Source organism: Ctenopharyngodon idella, chromosome 8 (assembly GCF_019924925.1).
Source record: "Ctenopharyngodon idella isolate HZGC_01 chromosome 8, HZGC01, whole genome shotgun sequence".
In the NCBI taxonomy this organism is placed as follows: domain Eukaryota; kingdom Metazoa; phylum Chordata; class Actinopteri; order Cypriniformes; family Xenocyprididae; genus Ctenopharyngodon; species Ctenopharyngodon idella.
In genome coordinates, this window is record NC_067227.1 from 16703323 (window position 1) to 16716977 (window position 13655).

The 13655-nt window shown below is 33.8% G+C and overlaps 2 protein-coding genes across 2 annotated transcripts; one reads left to right on the top strand and one right to left on the bottom strand.

Moving 5' to 3' along the window:
* Window positions 1-915: 915 nt before the first annotated feature.
* On the bottom strand, window positions 916-4854 carry prok1 (prokineticin 1). The gene is made up of 3 exons (XM_051902527.1): window positions 4470-4854; window positions 2737-2862; window positions 916-1999 (listed from the first exon to the last, which is right to left on the bottom strand). The coding sequence occupies exons 1-3, from the start codon at window positions 4539-4541 to the stop codon at window positions 1880-1882; spliced, it is 318 nt and encodes a 105-aa protein (XP_051758487.1). The 5' UTR covers window positions 4542-4854; the 3' UTR covers window positions 916-1879.
* Window positions 4855-8934: 4080 nt separating this feature from the next.
* Window positions 8935-13527, top strand: lamtor5 (late endosomal/lysosomal adaptor, MAPK and MTOR activator 5). The gene is made up of 4 exons (XM_051902369.1): window positions 8935-9126; window positions 9210-9271; window positions 12867-12984; window positions 13165-13527. Exons 1-4 carry the CDS (start codon window positions 9092-9094, stop codon window positions 13223-13225), a joined length of 276 nt encoding a protein of 91 aa, XP_051758329.1. The 5' UTR covers window positions 8935-9091; the 3' UTR covers window positions 13226-13527.
* Window positions 13528-13655: the final 128 nt, after the last annotated feature.

The following is a 13655-nucleotide window of genomic DNA, read 5'->3' on the forward strand; positions in this document are numbered from 1 at the left end:
TTTTACAATGCAGATTGTGTCAAAGCAGCTTTACAGTGATAACTGGTATATAATTTTGGCTGCACAGCAGCTCTTAAAGAAAATGGTGTCATTGTCCATCTTAAGTAAATTCAGTATTGATTCATTCCGATGTAAGAATCAATAGTTATTAATTTAATTAATTTATCTATATCAGCACTGGAGTAAACAGTGATGTCATCATCCAGCTCAGTTCAGTTCGCATACAATGGTGTCGATGCAGGCAGATCAAAACACTGTTAAATATCAAATGTCAAGTGTCCCCGACTAAGCAAGCCAAAGACAACAGCGGCAAGGAACCCAAACTCCAACAGGTGACATCAGGGGGCAAACAGGTGTTAAAATGAAGGAAAAAAACCTAGAGTTGCACTTAATTTTCTATTTTGCATTTTTACATTCATAAATCTTATGTTTTATATGCGCTTCTGCATATGTCCTATATATTATTACTTTTGACAGCAGATAAAATTGGGGGGGAATTTTTTTTTTTGGAGATATATATTTTGGAGGTATATACAGTATATGTATCTAGGGCATATATTTTTTCTCCAATATTTTTTTTCATTAGTATCTTGGAAAATCAAATCATTTTTTTCAGTGAGTGTTGACACCCTAATGCATGTTAACAATGATAATTTGTCTTATTTTTAATATTTTATTGTTTTATTTTGTATTTTTGAATAGAAATTTGGAAAGTTTTATTGGAACTTTATTGGTATTTTGTATTAAGTATTTTGCTGTCTTTACTGCACTGCAAGTGTTCATATAGAAAAACCTTTTTATTAAGCTTCAGATGCCACCTAACTAAAATATTATTCTAAGAATGTTTTGCTAACATTCCCATTAAGTAATGAAATGAAAATGTTATTTTTGAATCTTCCCTGAACATTCAAATCGTTTTTTTTTTTTTTTGTTTTTTTTTAATGTTTTAAAACATTTTATAATTCTGCAAACATTATGGAAACGTTACTTTTATGTTCTCTGAATGTTCTGAAGCAATTAAAAACATTCGTCAAACATCAAACTAAATCTCAGGAAAAAAAAATTGTTCCATGAATGATGTATAAAAAACCTTTTTGTGCTAACATTGTTAAAGACCAGATAACATTGAACAAACATTCTATTAACGTTACTGGAAGAACGTTTGCTCATAGCTTTGAGAGAACTTTAGCCAAAGTTCTGTGAATGTTCCCTGTTATAGGGATGAAACGCTGTTGTTTACTTATAATCTTTAATTTTATGATACTATTAAATCTCACCTTACTCATTAGATGTGAATTTCAGAGAAAGTCAGGAGTGATTTGATGCTATGTTTAACTGTTTAATTTAAATTCAAATAATTTTTTCCCTGTCATATACTTTGTTAACAGAAACATTAAAGGGGAAGGCATCAAAAAGTATAAAAGGTACACATTCAAACCCACATTCACACAGTGAAAAGAGACAATTCAGACTGATTATAATTTATTTACAATAGCTAAGCCTTCAACAAATTTACAGCATACTGAAGATAAATTCATCCTGAAATATGTCTCCCCCCAAGCACATTCCTTATAAAATGTCTATGTTTGCATGTACTCAACATAAAGGTCTAGTGATGAAACTACCTTTGTTTTTATTATCAAGTGTAGTGGATGCCAAAGTAAACCAGTGATTCTGACATAGACCTTGTGCCACTGTGAATATGTCGGCATTTGTGTGGAAGCTGGATAACAACGTTTTTGTAGTGCAAAGTGCATGAGTGTGAAAAATAAAAATGAGCAGAAAGGTGCTATGGCACTTGTTATTAATCTTCTTGTGCTATCCTGCTTTCAAGTATTCCCCTCCTCCATTCCTCTATTTCCTCACACTCTTTCCAGTATTAAAAGTCTATGTTTTTGAAGTCGCTGGTGCAGCGATATCTGTTGTCGCTGTACCTGGTGCAGACCAGATGTGGCAGGCAGGGGCAAGTGTGATGTTGTCTCTTTCCGGGGAAAGGAACCTGCAGGGAAGTCAAAACACACAGGTAACTTTATTAATCATTAAATGATATTATTATTTCATATAATTTATTATTATTGATCAGCAATAAAACATGAATTGCTACATTCAAATTAATATTTTTTTTTAAAAAGACAGAATTTTGTGGATTTTTTTTTTTTAAACCATGACTGGCGTAAAGACATTGCAGGCGTTAGGTTAGCCAATCAAGATTATATTACAAAACTCTAAAGGCTTAGATTTCTGTTTAAGGATCTTGTCAGTTTTATTAGTCATCATTGAGTCACAAACACCCCCCAAATCCGCTTTTCTTCACCTCGTAGCCTCAGCTGAAAGGAAAAGCTTCTGTATCAGTCTGAGACTGTCCGACAGAGTGATAAACAGCCCTGATCTGTGAGACATTCGATCGATATCTGTTACACTTATCAGCAGATTCCTTTAAAGCCTTTCTCAGTCATCTCTGGCAGCATGTTTACTTCACAATCAGATCAGCTGTTTAAAAAGAGATTGCATTCTTGAATCCGAATGTGTTTCTTTTCGCTTTAGAGTTGTTTGACCATCTATTGTCCGTTCGGACTAATCTATCTCTCTGTTTTGCTCTTTCTCTTCTCTCTTTTTCTCTTTCACTTCTTATAACCTTGGGTTCCCTTGGGTCAGTCAGTTAAATCACTGCTTTCATATTCCAGAGGGGTTTTTCATGGCTACGTAGAGTCTGTGTGTGAGTGTATTTGTGTATACCTTATGGCTGTACGGGTGGCATTCGTCTCCTTCCAGCCCCTGCGGTGTGCACATACGCAGGCCTCGGAGCCACAGACTCACAGCACAGCACAGACCCACACCACACTGCACATCCCTGTCACACGCCTGATACACAAACACAACACACAATCAGTCACATACTGTCCTTGATTCCCAATACATGTAAGATCTTGCTTTTGCCTTGTTGTTTACTTGTAATATTAAAATATTGTACAAATGATAGTGTATTTGCTCATGGGTGATATTTCAGACTTGTTGAGCTTCTATGTATTTGAATTCTCCAGTGCCAAGAGTGTGAATGACTTTTCACATATAAATACGATTAAATAATGGCTTTCTCAGAAAACTTTTTTTTTTTTTAAATATAAATTTCCCTAGAATGTTCAGAACTTGTGGCAGACCAGCAAAGAGGAAGCCACTTTCTTGGTAACTTTCTTTTTTTGTTGTTGTTTTTTTAAGTGAATCTTGTGATATTTATTATTCAACATGAAATGAAAATGCTAGGTGATAGGGTTGAATATGAGTTAAAGGGATGATAACTGGGATAAAGGATGGGAAAAGGATTGGAAACTGATCAAATATGGAAAAAATGAGCAAATGCAAAAATGATTAGGCTATATGAAGGAAAATGTGGAAAAGCTTATTAAAATTTAATAATGAACAAAAAAATTTTTTCTAATACAATACATTTAATCTGACAAGCAAGTGCTTTTTAAACAATTAGCCTGAACAAACACAATGAAGGTAAATCATAAATAAACATTATCCATTGGTAACACTTTACAATGACTTTACAAAAAGGTACGGTGCTTGTCACTTGGGCAGTACCCTAAGGTACAAAAGGTAAAAAGGTACTAATATGCACTTTTAAAGTAATAAGATGTACCTCTAAGGTACTAATATGGACCATTTAGGGGTAAGTAAGGTACAAAGATGTACCTTTTCACTTTTGTACCTTAGGGTACTGCCCCAGTGACAAGCACCGTACCTTACATCGTACAGTAATGCATTAACTAACATGAACTAAAAATTAGCACCATATTTTTAAAGCATTTAATCTTTGTTAAAGGGATAGTTTACCCAAAAATGTGAATTCTGTCATCATTTACTCACCCTCAAGTTGTTAAAGATATTATAAAGAATGTCGATAACCAAACAGTTGATGGGCCCTACTGACTTCCATAGTATTTTTTTCAGTCAATGAGGTCCATCAACTGTTTGGTTACTGACATTCTTTATAATATCTTTTTTTGTGTTCAGCAGAAGACAGAAATTCATACAGGTTTGAAACAATTCAAGGATGAGTAAATGATGACAGAATTTTCATTTTTGGGTGAACAATAATATTAGATAATAAAAATATTCATCTTCACGTTAGTTCACAGCGCATTGTTGATCTTAAAAATGTATTAGTAAATGTTGAGATAAACATTAACTAATATTAATAAACACTGTAGAAGTATTGTTAAATGATAGTTCATGTTAACTAATGTTAACAAATGAAACACTGTAAATTGTTACCAATCCATTTTGACGAAATGCAAACCTGTCACTTTTTTTTAACTATTATTGAAATCAATTATCAAAACCAATATTCATTATTATGTATAACTGCAGAACTGAATGATTAACTAAAATGAAATAGCCAAATACAATTAAATGAAATAAAAATGAATAAGAGTAAATGGAGTGAGATTATTTGTCAGACTTACCCCTGTGATGACGGCACATCTGCACCAGCTCAGGGACAGCAGGAGCACGGACAGAATCAACACCCTGCTCATAGCAGCAGCAGTGGGACAAACACACACCACAAAACACTAAGAGCGTGATCTTTGTTTTTTGAGTCTTTCTAATTCTCCCTATTGATCTTTATTCTGTCCTGCCGAGCTCCCAGAGGATTTTGTATGGCCCTGAGGAGATGATTTGACTTCTCTGCTGTTCTTCTCCTTCTGTCTCAGAGTATGGAGTCTTTGGTAACTTCTGAAATAAGGTCTGAGATCTGGCTCTGTCTCTCTCTTTCTTTTTCCATCTCTCTTTCTCTTTATCTCCCCTCGCCCCTCTTTTCCCCCCACCCACACCTCCACAGGGACTTCGTCATCTCTTTCTGTATGACGCTGGACCGGATGATGGAGAAGGGACCTTACTGGATGTTTCACTTCAAGCAAATCCTTCCTGATGACACCAGCTACATTAGCACATTTTTTTTTATTGGATTTGTGTGGTTATTCATCAGTTGAGTTAAATTTAGAACAGCATTGTTTGCCAACCTTTTTTTTTGACTTACGTGCCCCCAAAAGCCCCATCAATAAGTCTTAAGTACCCCTTCACTGAAACCTGAAATGTGTTTATATTGTTGACTCATTTTATACCGGATATCATTTATTATCGCAATATCATTAATACAATTAAAGTCAGAATTTAATAAAATCACAGTTGATATGTGGTTTGAAAACAGATTTACACATATAGTAAACAGTAGCACATATATTCAGCTATGAGTGTCATCCACAGAAATTCATAAAAAATGCAATATTTGTTTATTTATTTAGTGTTTTATTTCTTCTCTAAAAAGGAAGTGAAATCTGTTTATTTTCAAGTATCCCTACTTGTGAATCACTGGAGCACAAATCACTAGGCCTATGTAATATTTGAGTAAATCCTCTAGTTTGTTTATTGATTGATTGACATAATTTTTGTAGTTATAATGTTTGTATAACTGTAAGCCCAGATAAGTTGGCAAAACTCAAAAAAATTGAGGTAATCAGTTATATTAAAATTTTTAAGTTAAGAAATTCAAAGTTTAAGTAAGCAGAACTCACATATTTGTATTTTGTTCTCATACTTTTTAATTACTCTTAATTTGAGTAAGCTAGTTCATATGTTTAACTTAAAATTATCATGTAATCTCAGTTTAAAAATTTTTAGAAGCGAAAACTTAGGGGCTGTTTACACGACACTGTTTTTAACTAAAAACGTAAAACTACAGAATACAGCATTTTTAGTTTTCGCGGATCCGTGTGAATAGGGATTATTTTGACAATGGTGTCGTATATACGCAGAAAACTGAAAAGGAAAAACGTCTTAGTCAGTTTTAAGCATATCGTTGCCATGTAAACATACCCTTAGCTAGCTTTAACTAGCTAATTCAATAAATGCTAACTTGCTAATAAGTAAAACAATGCTTTGATAGCATTAGCATAAGAATTACTGAATGAGTACGGCATTACAAAATACCTGTTCTCAAACTTTGTCCAAATTAAAAGAAACAAGGTCATGAAACTGAAAACAATTAAACAATTCAGATTACTTACAATGTGTCAGTTTTGTGAACTCATAAATGTTCATTTGATTGAACTAAGTTTGCCCTACTCAAACCAATTAATTATTTTGAGCATTAGGGTTAACAGTGTATCTTCAGTACATGCAGTAAGATTCTATAATTTATTAAATTATGCAATTTTTAAAAGAATATTGAATATATCTTTTTTATATTTTAAGATTTGAGGGGGTTTTTAATGATGTAAGAGCTATGAGGAGTCTGAAATTCTGAAACAATCATTTGAATATATATATTTTAACATGATTTCCATTATCAAAAAGAAAAAATCCTTCACACCTTCATCATCTAATATCCTCCATACATCCGGTTTGCACAGCTTGTTGAAGTCATTTCAGTTTTTTTTTTTCATTCATTTCATTCCTTTATTCACTTCTCCACAAGGCACTTGTTCATTTTACAGGAGTCCACGAGCCATAATTATCACCTTCTAATTTGAATCATTAGGATTAATCACCCTTTACAGTGCCAAAGTAATGTCAGTCTTGCAGCCAAGTTTCAGAGCACCAACACAAGTCAAGTAAGTTCATAGGAAATGAGTCATCAGCGCAAGGGGTTGACGAAAGAAACGTTTATTTTTGCTTCCTGACAATATGATGCAGCTCGCAGGTAAATCACAACAAATTAAGCACTTGTCAATTCATTTGAGACATTTAAGCCTACAGTCACTCCATGACATAATATGCACTGTCATTCACTGACAATTTCCTATTTACAAGTCTTAAATGTGCCAGTCAGGCACAGATGGTTAAACGTATTCGACATCATGTCCTCTCAAGCCTGAAAACTTCTTTGACCCAGCAGTAACAAGAGTAATTACATCTCATCATGGACACATGTGCCCTACTCACCACAAACAGTACATTTCTCACGAAGGGACTCTTTAAAAATAAGGACTCTTCAGTTTCTCGTGTCAAATTCAATCTGGTCTCGTCCTTCAGCTTTTGCTGCTGTGAGGTCATTGGAAGGCCTACACTGAATAAGCGCCTGCAGAACTTCATACAAAGCTCTGCAGTTTTACACAGAATTAGAACGCCTGCCATTCATGCATGTTTAAATATTTTGATATTGCTTTTTATTAATAATTCAGCTAACAATACATTTAAAGAAATAATTTTATGAAATCTTATGTGGCTCTGCACTTTATGAAGTCCGGCACACTCTTTTCATCAGAGTCAGAAGCTTATGAAAATGTGGATATGGCCTGCATAAACTGCTGATCATCAAAGCCCCTGGGATGGAGATATGTGATGGAACACAATTATACAGAATCAATGAGCTTACTTGAAATTATAGCTAAATAAAATATCCAACTTGACAGCAATTGGAGTGAAGGATAGCCGACTGGAAAATGTCAGTCCTATCTGTTGGGATTTGATTTACGTTTAGCGAGAGCATGAAAATGCCATTGGTTAGTCAGCAGTGCACTACTTGGCTGCAGTGAAAGTGATGGATGTCACTGACGCCAGGGCCACGTAATTACATTGCATCTTTTTGCCCCGTCAGCAGACCAACTTGGCTCTAACTGCACAGGACTGGGTAGAAATCATCAAGCGTTGCCAGCAGGGAAGAACCTAAGTTGGCTAAAAGAGCTTAGAAGCTGTTAAACGTAACTTCATAATAAATGCAATGTGAAAATTGAACCAAAAAGTGGTGAGTATTATATTATATTATATTATATTATATTATATTATATTATATTATATTATTAGCCTATATTATATTATATTATATTATATTATATTATATTATATTATATATCATGTCCTTTATAATTTACATAAATTATATAATTTAATATTTAATTTACTTAATAATTCACTTCATCATGTTAGTATATTATTCATTTATCTATCAAGAGAGAGAAATAGAGGGAAAATAAATTAAACGGACCTTATAACTAAAATGTAATATCCATAAATAAAAGGCTGTATGCATTCTGGAAACCTGAAACTGTTCTGATGGGCTCTAGAGAGACGGCAGATGTTGCTCTGCTTCCTTCTATTTGCATGTATATTGAGTTCAATAACCTGATTTATACTTCACATTTTGCACAAAATTGTAGGCTGTATTTTTAAATTGTATATAGTATACACAGTCTACATATATGCTACGAACATATTTTATATATTATATAATGGATACGACATGAAAAACTGTCTTCATCAAAAGTGGCTCTTAAAACGGGCTCATGAAACACAAAAGACAGAGTGACTCAGTATCATGAGTTCAAAATAGAGAAGACAGCGTCAGTTTCTGATAAAGAACTTCTGCTCAAATAGCCTACAAAAAGTGAGGAGGTGAGGAGCAGGACTGGTCTTTTATTCTGCTTTTGGTCAGAGCACGGGGTCGTCTAGAGAGATATCAAGAGTGAACATTCACACGTTCCCCTGGGAGTTCTCACTGACAATGACAGCTAAATGTTAACCGGATGTATTTGCCCTTTAAAGAATTCTTTAAGAATGTAGTATTATTGATAAAAAAGGAAGTAGAGGAAGAAAAAAAGATGTTGATCTAGACACTGAATCATATGTGATCATCCACTAACAATAGTCCTGCAGAACATCCATCTAAAGTTGGTTGCTGCGTTTTGGTACATTGTAGCTGGTTTCTAGTGGTCCAAGCTAGTCCAGCAAAACAACATCTATCAGCATGTTAATTGTTCAGTTCTCCTGTCATACGTCTGTTAAACTGCATCAGATTAACTTAAATGCTTATTTAACCCAAAACACATATTGCATTACAGGCTACATGGAGAGTGTTTCGCTGCTAACAATATTTCCCTATTTACTGACATGACTGACTTGAGCTAGATGGCGCTAGATCATTTTCGCTTTGTGTTTTTTCCTTAGAGGGCGCCGTAGTGTTCGAGTCGCATGTTAGGATATCAGCTGACATCCCGGAAGTAGCCAAAATAATAACTGTCGGTGCCCTTCTCTTCACAATATTTACTCTTTTCAGTTTTTTTTTAACAGCGTTATTTAAGCCACTGTTATGGAGGGTGCACTGGAGCAGCATCTTGATGATACGTACGTTGAAAAAAGTATCGTTTTTTATCAAGCATATACTTATTTTGTGTGTTGATTTACTAATCTGTGTTTTCTTACACTAGGATGAAAAATCCTGCCATTGTTGGGGTTTTGTGCACAGACGCTCAAGGCCATAATCTAGGATGTAAGTATCGTTCTGTCTCATTCATTCACAAGGTCATGATGACCGTAACGACTGTATCTGCGTAGTTTACATGTCCATTTTTTTTTTCCAGCTAAATCAGCAGCATTAATTTTTGGTTAATATTTACATAAATGTACAAGGGAAAGTGTAATTGGACCAAAAGAAAATTCAAAGTTTTGAACGATGTTCAGTTTACTTCCATAAAATTGGGGACATTATTACTATTCAAAATGGACAACTTTACATCAGGGTTGTTATCAGTAACTGAAACTAAAATTATTGAAAACTAATAAAATTTATTGAAATAATAAAACAAAATAAGTATTAAAAATTTAACTGAAGGAAAATTAGAAATGCTGCTTAGGCAACTAACTTAATTAAATTTAAGTTTAAATTTGCTAAAACTAGAAATACATAAACTTAACAAAGCTGAATAAAATAATAAATAAATAAATCCTTAATTGTAATATAAAAAAGTAATAAAAATGACAAAATATAAAAATTAAAGCTAATTCAAAATATTAATAAAACCTATAATAGTAAAATTACGTTGCTTTACATTATTTTATGTTGTTTCACTAATAAAGTAAGGGAAATAGTATATTGAAGCTTGTTTCTGCCATGGAATAAAACATTTAAAAAAGTAAACTTTTTTTGTTGTTGTTTATATTTTGCAATTTGGACTTTATAATCACAATTGCAAGTTTATTTCTCAGAATTGTGAAATATACAGTATACCTGTCAAAAGTTTGGAAACATTCAATTTTTTGTGTGTGTTTTTGAAAGAAGTCTCTTATGCTCGCCAAGTTTGCATTTATTTCATCGTAAAAACAGTAATATTGTGAAATATTATTACACATTAAAAGATCTGTTTTCTATTTGAATATATTTTAAAATGTAATTTATAATGCTGAATTTTCAGCATCATTACTCCAGTCTTCAGTGTCACATGTTCCTTCAGAGATCATTCTAATATGCTGATTTGCTGTTCAAGAAACATTTCTTATTATTATCAATGTTGAAACCAGTTGGGCTGCTTAATATTTTTGTGGAAATGGTGATACTTTTCAGGATTCTCTGATGAATAGAAAGTTCAATGAACAGCATTTATTTGCTTTTATTACATTTATTTATTAAAGCATTTATTAAATAGAAATCTTTCGTAACATTATAAATGTCTTCACTGTCACTTTTGATCAATGCAATGTGTCCTTGATGAATAAAAGTATTAATTTCTCTATCTTTTTTTAATCTTACCACAAATTTTTGAATGGTATCATTGTTTCCACAAAAATGGTAAGCAGCAAAAACTGTTTTCAACATTGATAGTAATAATAAATGTTTCTTGAGCATCAAATAAGTATATTAGAATGATTTCTGAAGGATAATGTGACACTGAAGACTGGAGTAATAATATTAATAATAAGTGTAATAATATTTCACAATATTATTGAAATTGAAATACACTTTATTATACCCAAAAGGAAATTTGTCTTGGATTCAAGGTGCGTTTACATGGTGCATTTGCATAAATGCAACAATACATAACAATAAAAACACTCCTATAAAAACACAAGTCCCTATACCTACCGTTAAGATAACATTCATTTGTTGTTTAACATTTTAACTGAGGTACATACAGGTGCTGGTCATATAATTAGAATATCGTGAAAAAGTAAAAAATGAAACTTTCATATATTCTAGATTCCCTACATGTAAAGTAAAACATTTCAAAAGTTTTTTTTTTTTTAAATTTGTTGATTAGAGCGTACAGCTAATGAAAGTCCAAAATCCAGTATCTCAAAATATTAGAATATTTACATTTGAGTTTCATTAAATGACCATCCCTACAGTATAAATTCTGGGTATCTTTTGTTCTTTGAAACCACACTAATGGGGAAGACTGCTGACTTGGCAATGGTCCAGGAGACAATCACTGACACCCTCCACAAAGAGAGTAAGTCACAGAAGGTCATTACTGAATGGGGTGGCTGTTTACAGAGTGATGTATCAAAGCATATTAAATGCAAAGTTGACTGGAAGGAAGAAATTGGGTAGGCAAAGGTGCACAAGCAACAGGGATGACCGCAAGCTTGAGAATACTGTCAAGTAAAGCCAATTCAAACACTTGGGAGAGCTTCACAATGAGTAGAATGAAGCCGGAGTCAGCACATCAAGAGTCACCACACTCAGACATCTTCAGGAAAAGGACTACCAAGCCACTTCTGAACCAGAGACAACATCAGAAGCATCTTACCTGGGCTAAGGAGAAAAAGAACTGGACAGTGAACAGTGGTCGAAAGTCCTCTTTTCAGATAAAAGTAAATTTTGCATTTCATGTTGAAATCATGGTCCCAGAGTCTGAAGGAAGACTGGAGAGGCACAGAATCCAAGCTGCTTGAAGTCTAGTGTGAAGTTTCTGAAGTCAATAATGATTTGGGGGGGCCGTGACGTCTGCTGGTGTTGGTCCATTGTGTTTTATCAAGTGCAGAGTCAATGCAGCCATCTTCCAGGAGATTTTGGAGCACTTTATGCTTCCATCTGCTGACAAGCTTTATGGAGATGCTGATTTCCTTTTCCAGCAGGACTTTAGCACCTGCCCACAGTGCAAAAACCACTTCCAAGTGGTTTGCTGACCATGATATTACTGTGCTTTATTGGCCAGCCAACATGCCTGACCTGAATCTATGGGATATTTTCAAGAGAAAGATGAGAAACAGTCGATCCAACAATATACAGATGATCTGAAGGCTCAATAGTGCCTCAGCAGTGCCACAGGCTGATCACTTCCATGCCACACTTCACTGATGCAGTAATTTGCGCTAGGAGCAAGTCATTTGCTGTAATATGTCCTGCCGATCAAGTATTGAGTGCACAAAAGAACATACTTTAAAGAACTTGAACTTTTCTGTTTTGCAAATCCATTTTTTGATTGATCTTAGGAAATATTCTAATATTTTGAAATACTGGATTTTGGACTTTCATGAGCTGTACGCTCTAATCATCAAAATTTAAAAAAAAAACTTTTGAAATGTTTTACTTTACATGTAGGGAATCTAGAATATATGAAAGTTTCATTTTTAAAAATAATTTATAATAAAAAAATGAACTTTTTGATGATATTCTAATTATATGACCAGCACCTGTATAAATTATTTTTTTTAAAACAATTGTACCTACACTCTGGTAATCTGTACCATCTTCCAGAGGGCAACAATTCATACTCAGTGTGCGATACGTGCAATGGGTCAGATAAAATTTTATGTGCTTTCCAAAGAACCAAATTCATACAATGATTTAAAGGACTGATGTTTCTTTTTCCCTATGGTCTTCATTTGCTTGAACCGTAAGGTTACCAAACCATACCGTAATGCCATATCTCATTATGCTCTCTATCTGCCTGATAAAATAAACACATATTTTCTGGTCCACTCTATAAATCCTAAGTCTGTGCAGAAAATACAATCTCTGCTGCACACAGGAGCATATTGAACAATATAGAGTTAAACCATTAAGCATATTGTTTAATAAAATATAGGAGAACAAATGACCCATGTACTGTTAATGTAAACTTCTTTAATGTTTTAAACTCTAGGCCGTGGCTCGCTCTCTGATGAACATGGAGGAATTGTGTCTGTACTGGCCAAGCAAGCTGTTTCTCTAACCAAAGACCCCACTGACTTCCCTACTGTGTGCCTGGAGTCTGACAGTGGGTAAGAAGCTTCTGGGATCTTGGTTAAGCTTAATTTTGAGAGAGAACAACGAATAATAAAAAACTCCAGATCTTAAAGGCTTAGTATCTTCATCCTAAAGTTTATTACAAAGTGACTCATAATACATATCGCAGCCACTTAAGTATTAATTGGGAAACTTTTGTAATTCTGTCATTGCAGGAACATTTTGGTGAGAACACATGGAACAATTACACTGGCCGTGCATAAGATGGCATCATGAAGTCTGTTTGTATCTATTTGTCAGATATTGAATGTGTGCAGTGTTTTTAAACATCATTACTTTGAGTTTGAAAAGCTTTAACGGTCTATTGTCAGCAACATAGAAGCTTAATGATTGGCTGAGATTACGTCTTCCATCATATCAGAAACCATCACATGTTTGTTGTCCGTGGTTAATCACTAATTTCTTTTCCAATGTTTGTACTTTCTTATAACCATAAACCACAGCTCAAATGTGTTTACTTCTTTTTTTGGTCAAACAATATAGTTTCCGGTTAATAAATTGTTATTTAAGGAAACTAATTCTGACTGTGTCTAATTTGCACATCCGTGAGAGGTGCTTTAGTTGAAGTACCATAGTGTGTCAGAGGGGGGCAGTAGCTGTAACACGTTTTGCATGAAGCAGATTACTGAAAATAATCAAATCAGCA

Coding starts and splice junctions, on each gene's coding strand:
- prok1 (XM_051902527.1), bottom strand. CDS start 4,541: ATGAGCAGGGTGTTGATTCTGTCCGTGCTCCTGCTGTCCCTGAGCTGG. Junction 2,863..4,469: donor GATGTGCCGTCATCACAGGG/GTAAGTCTGACA, acceptor TTTGTGTATCAG/GCGTGTGACAGGGATGTGCA. Junction 2,000..2,736: donor GCCACCCGTACAGCCATAAG/GTATACACAAAT, acceptor ACTTCCCTGCAG/GTTCCTTTCCCCGGAAAGAG.
- lamtor5 (XM_051902369.1), top strand. CDS start 9,092: ATGGAGGGTGCACTGGAGCAGCATCTTGATGATAC. Junction 9,272..12,866: donor TCAAGGCCATAATCTAGGAT/GTAAGTATCGTT, acceptor TTTAAACTCTAG/GCCGTGGCTCGCTCTCTGAT. Junction 12,985..13,164: donor TGCCTGGAGTCTGACAGTGG/GTAAGAAGCTTC, acceptor CTGTCATTGCAG/GAACATTTTGGTGAGAACAC.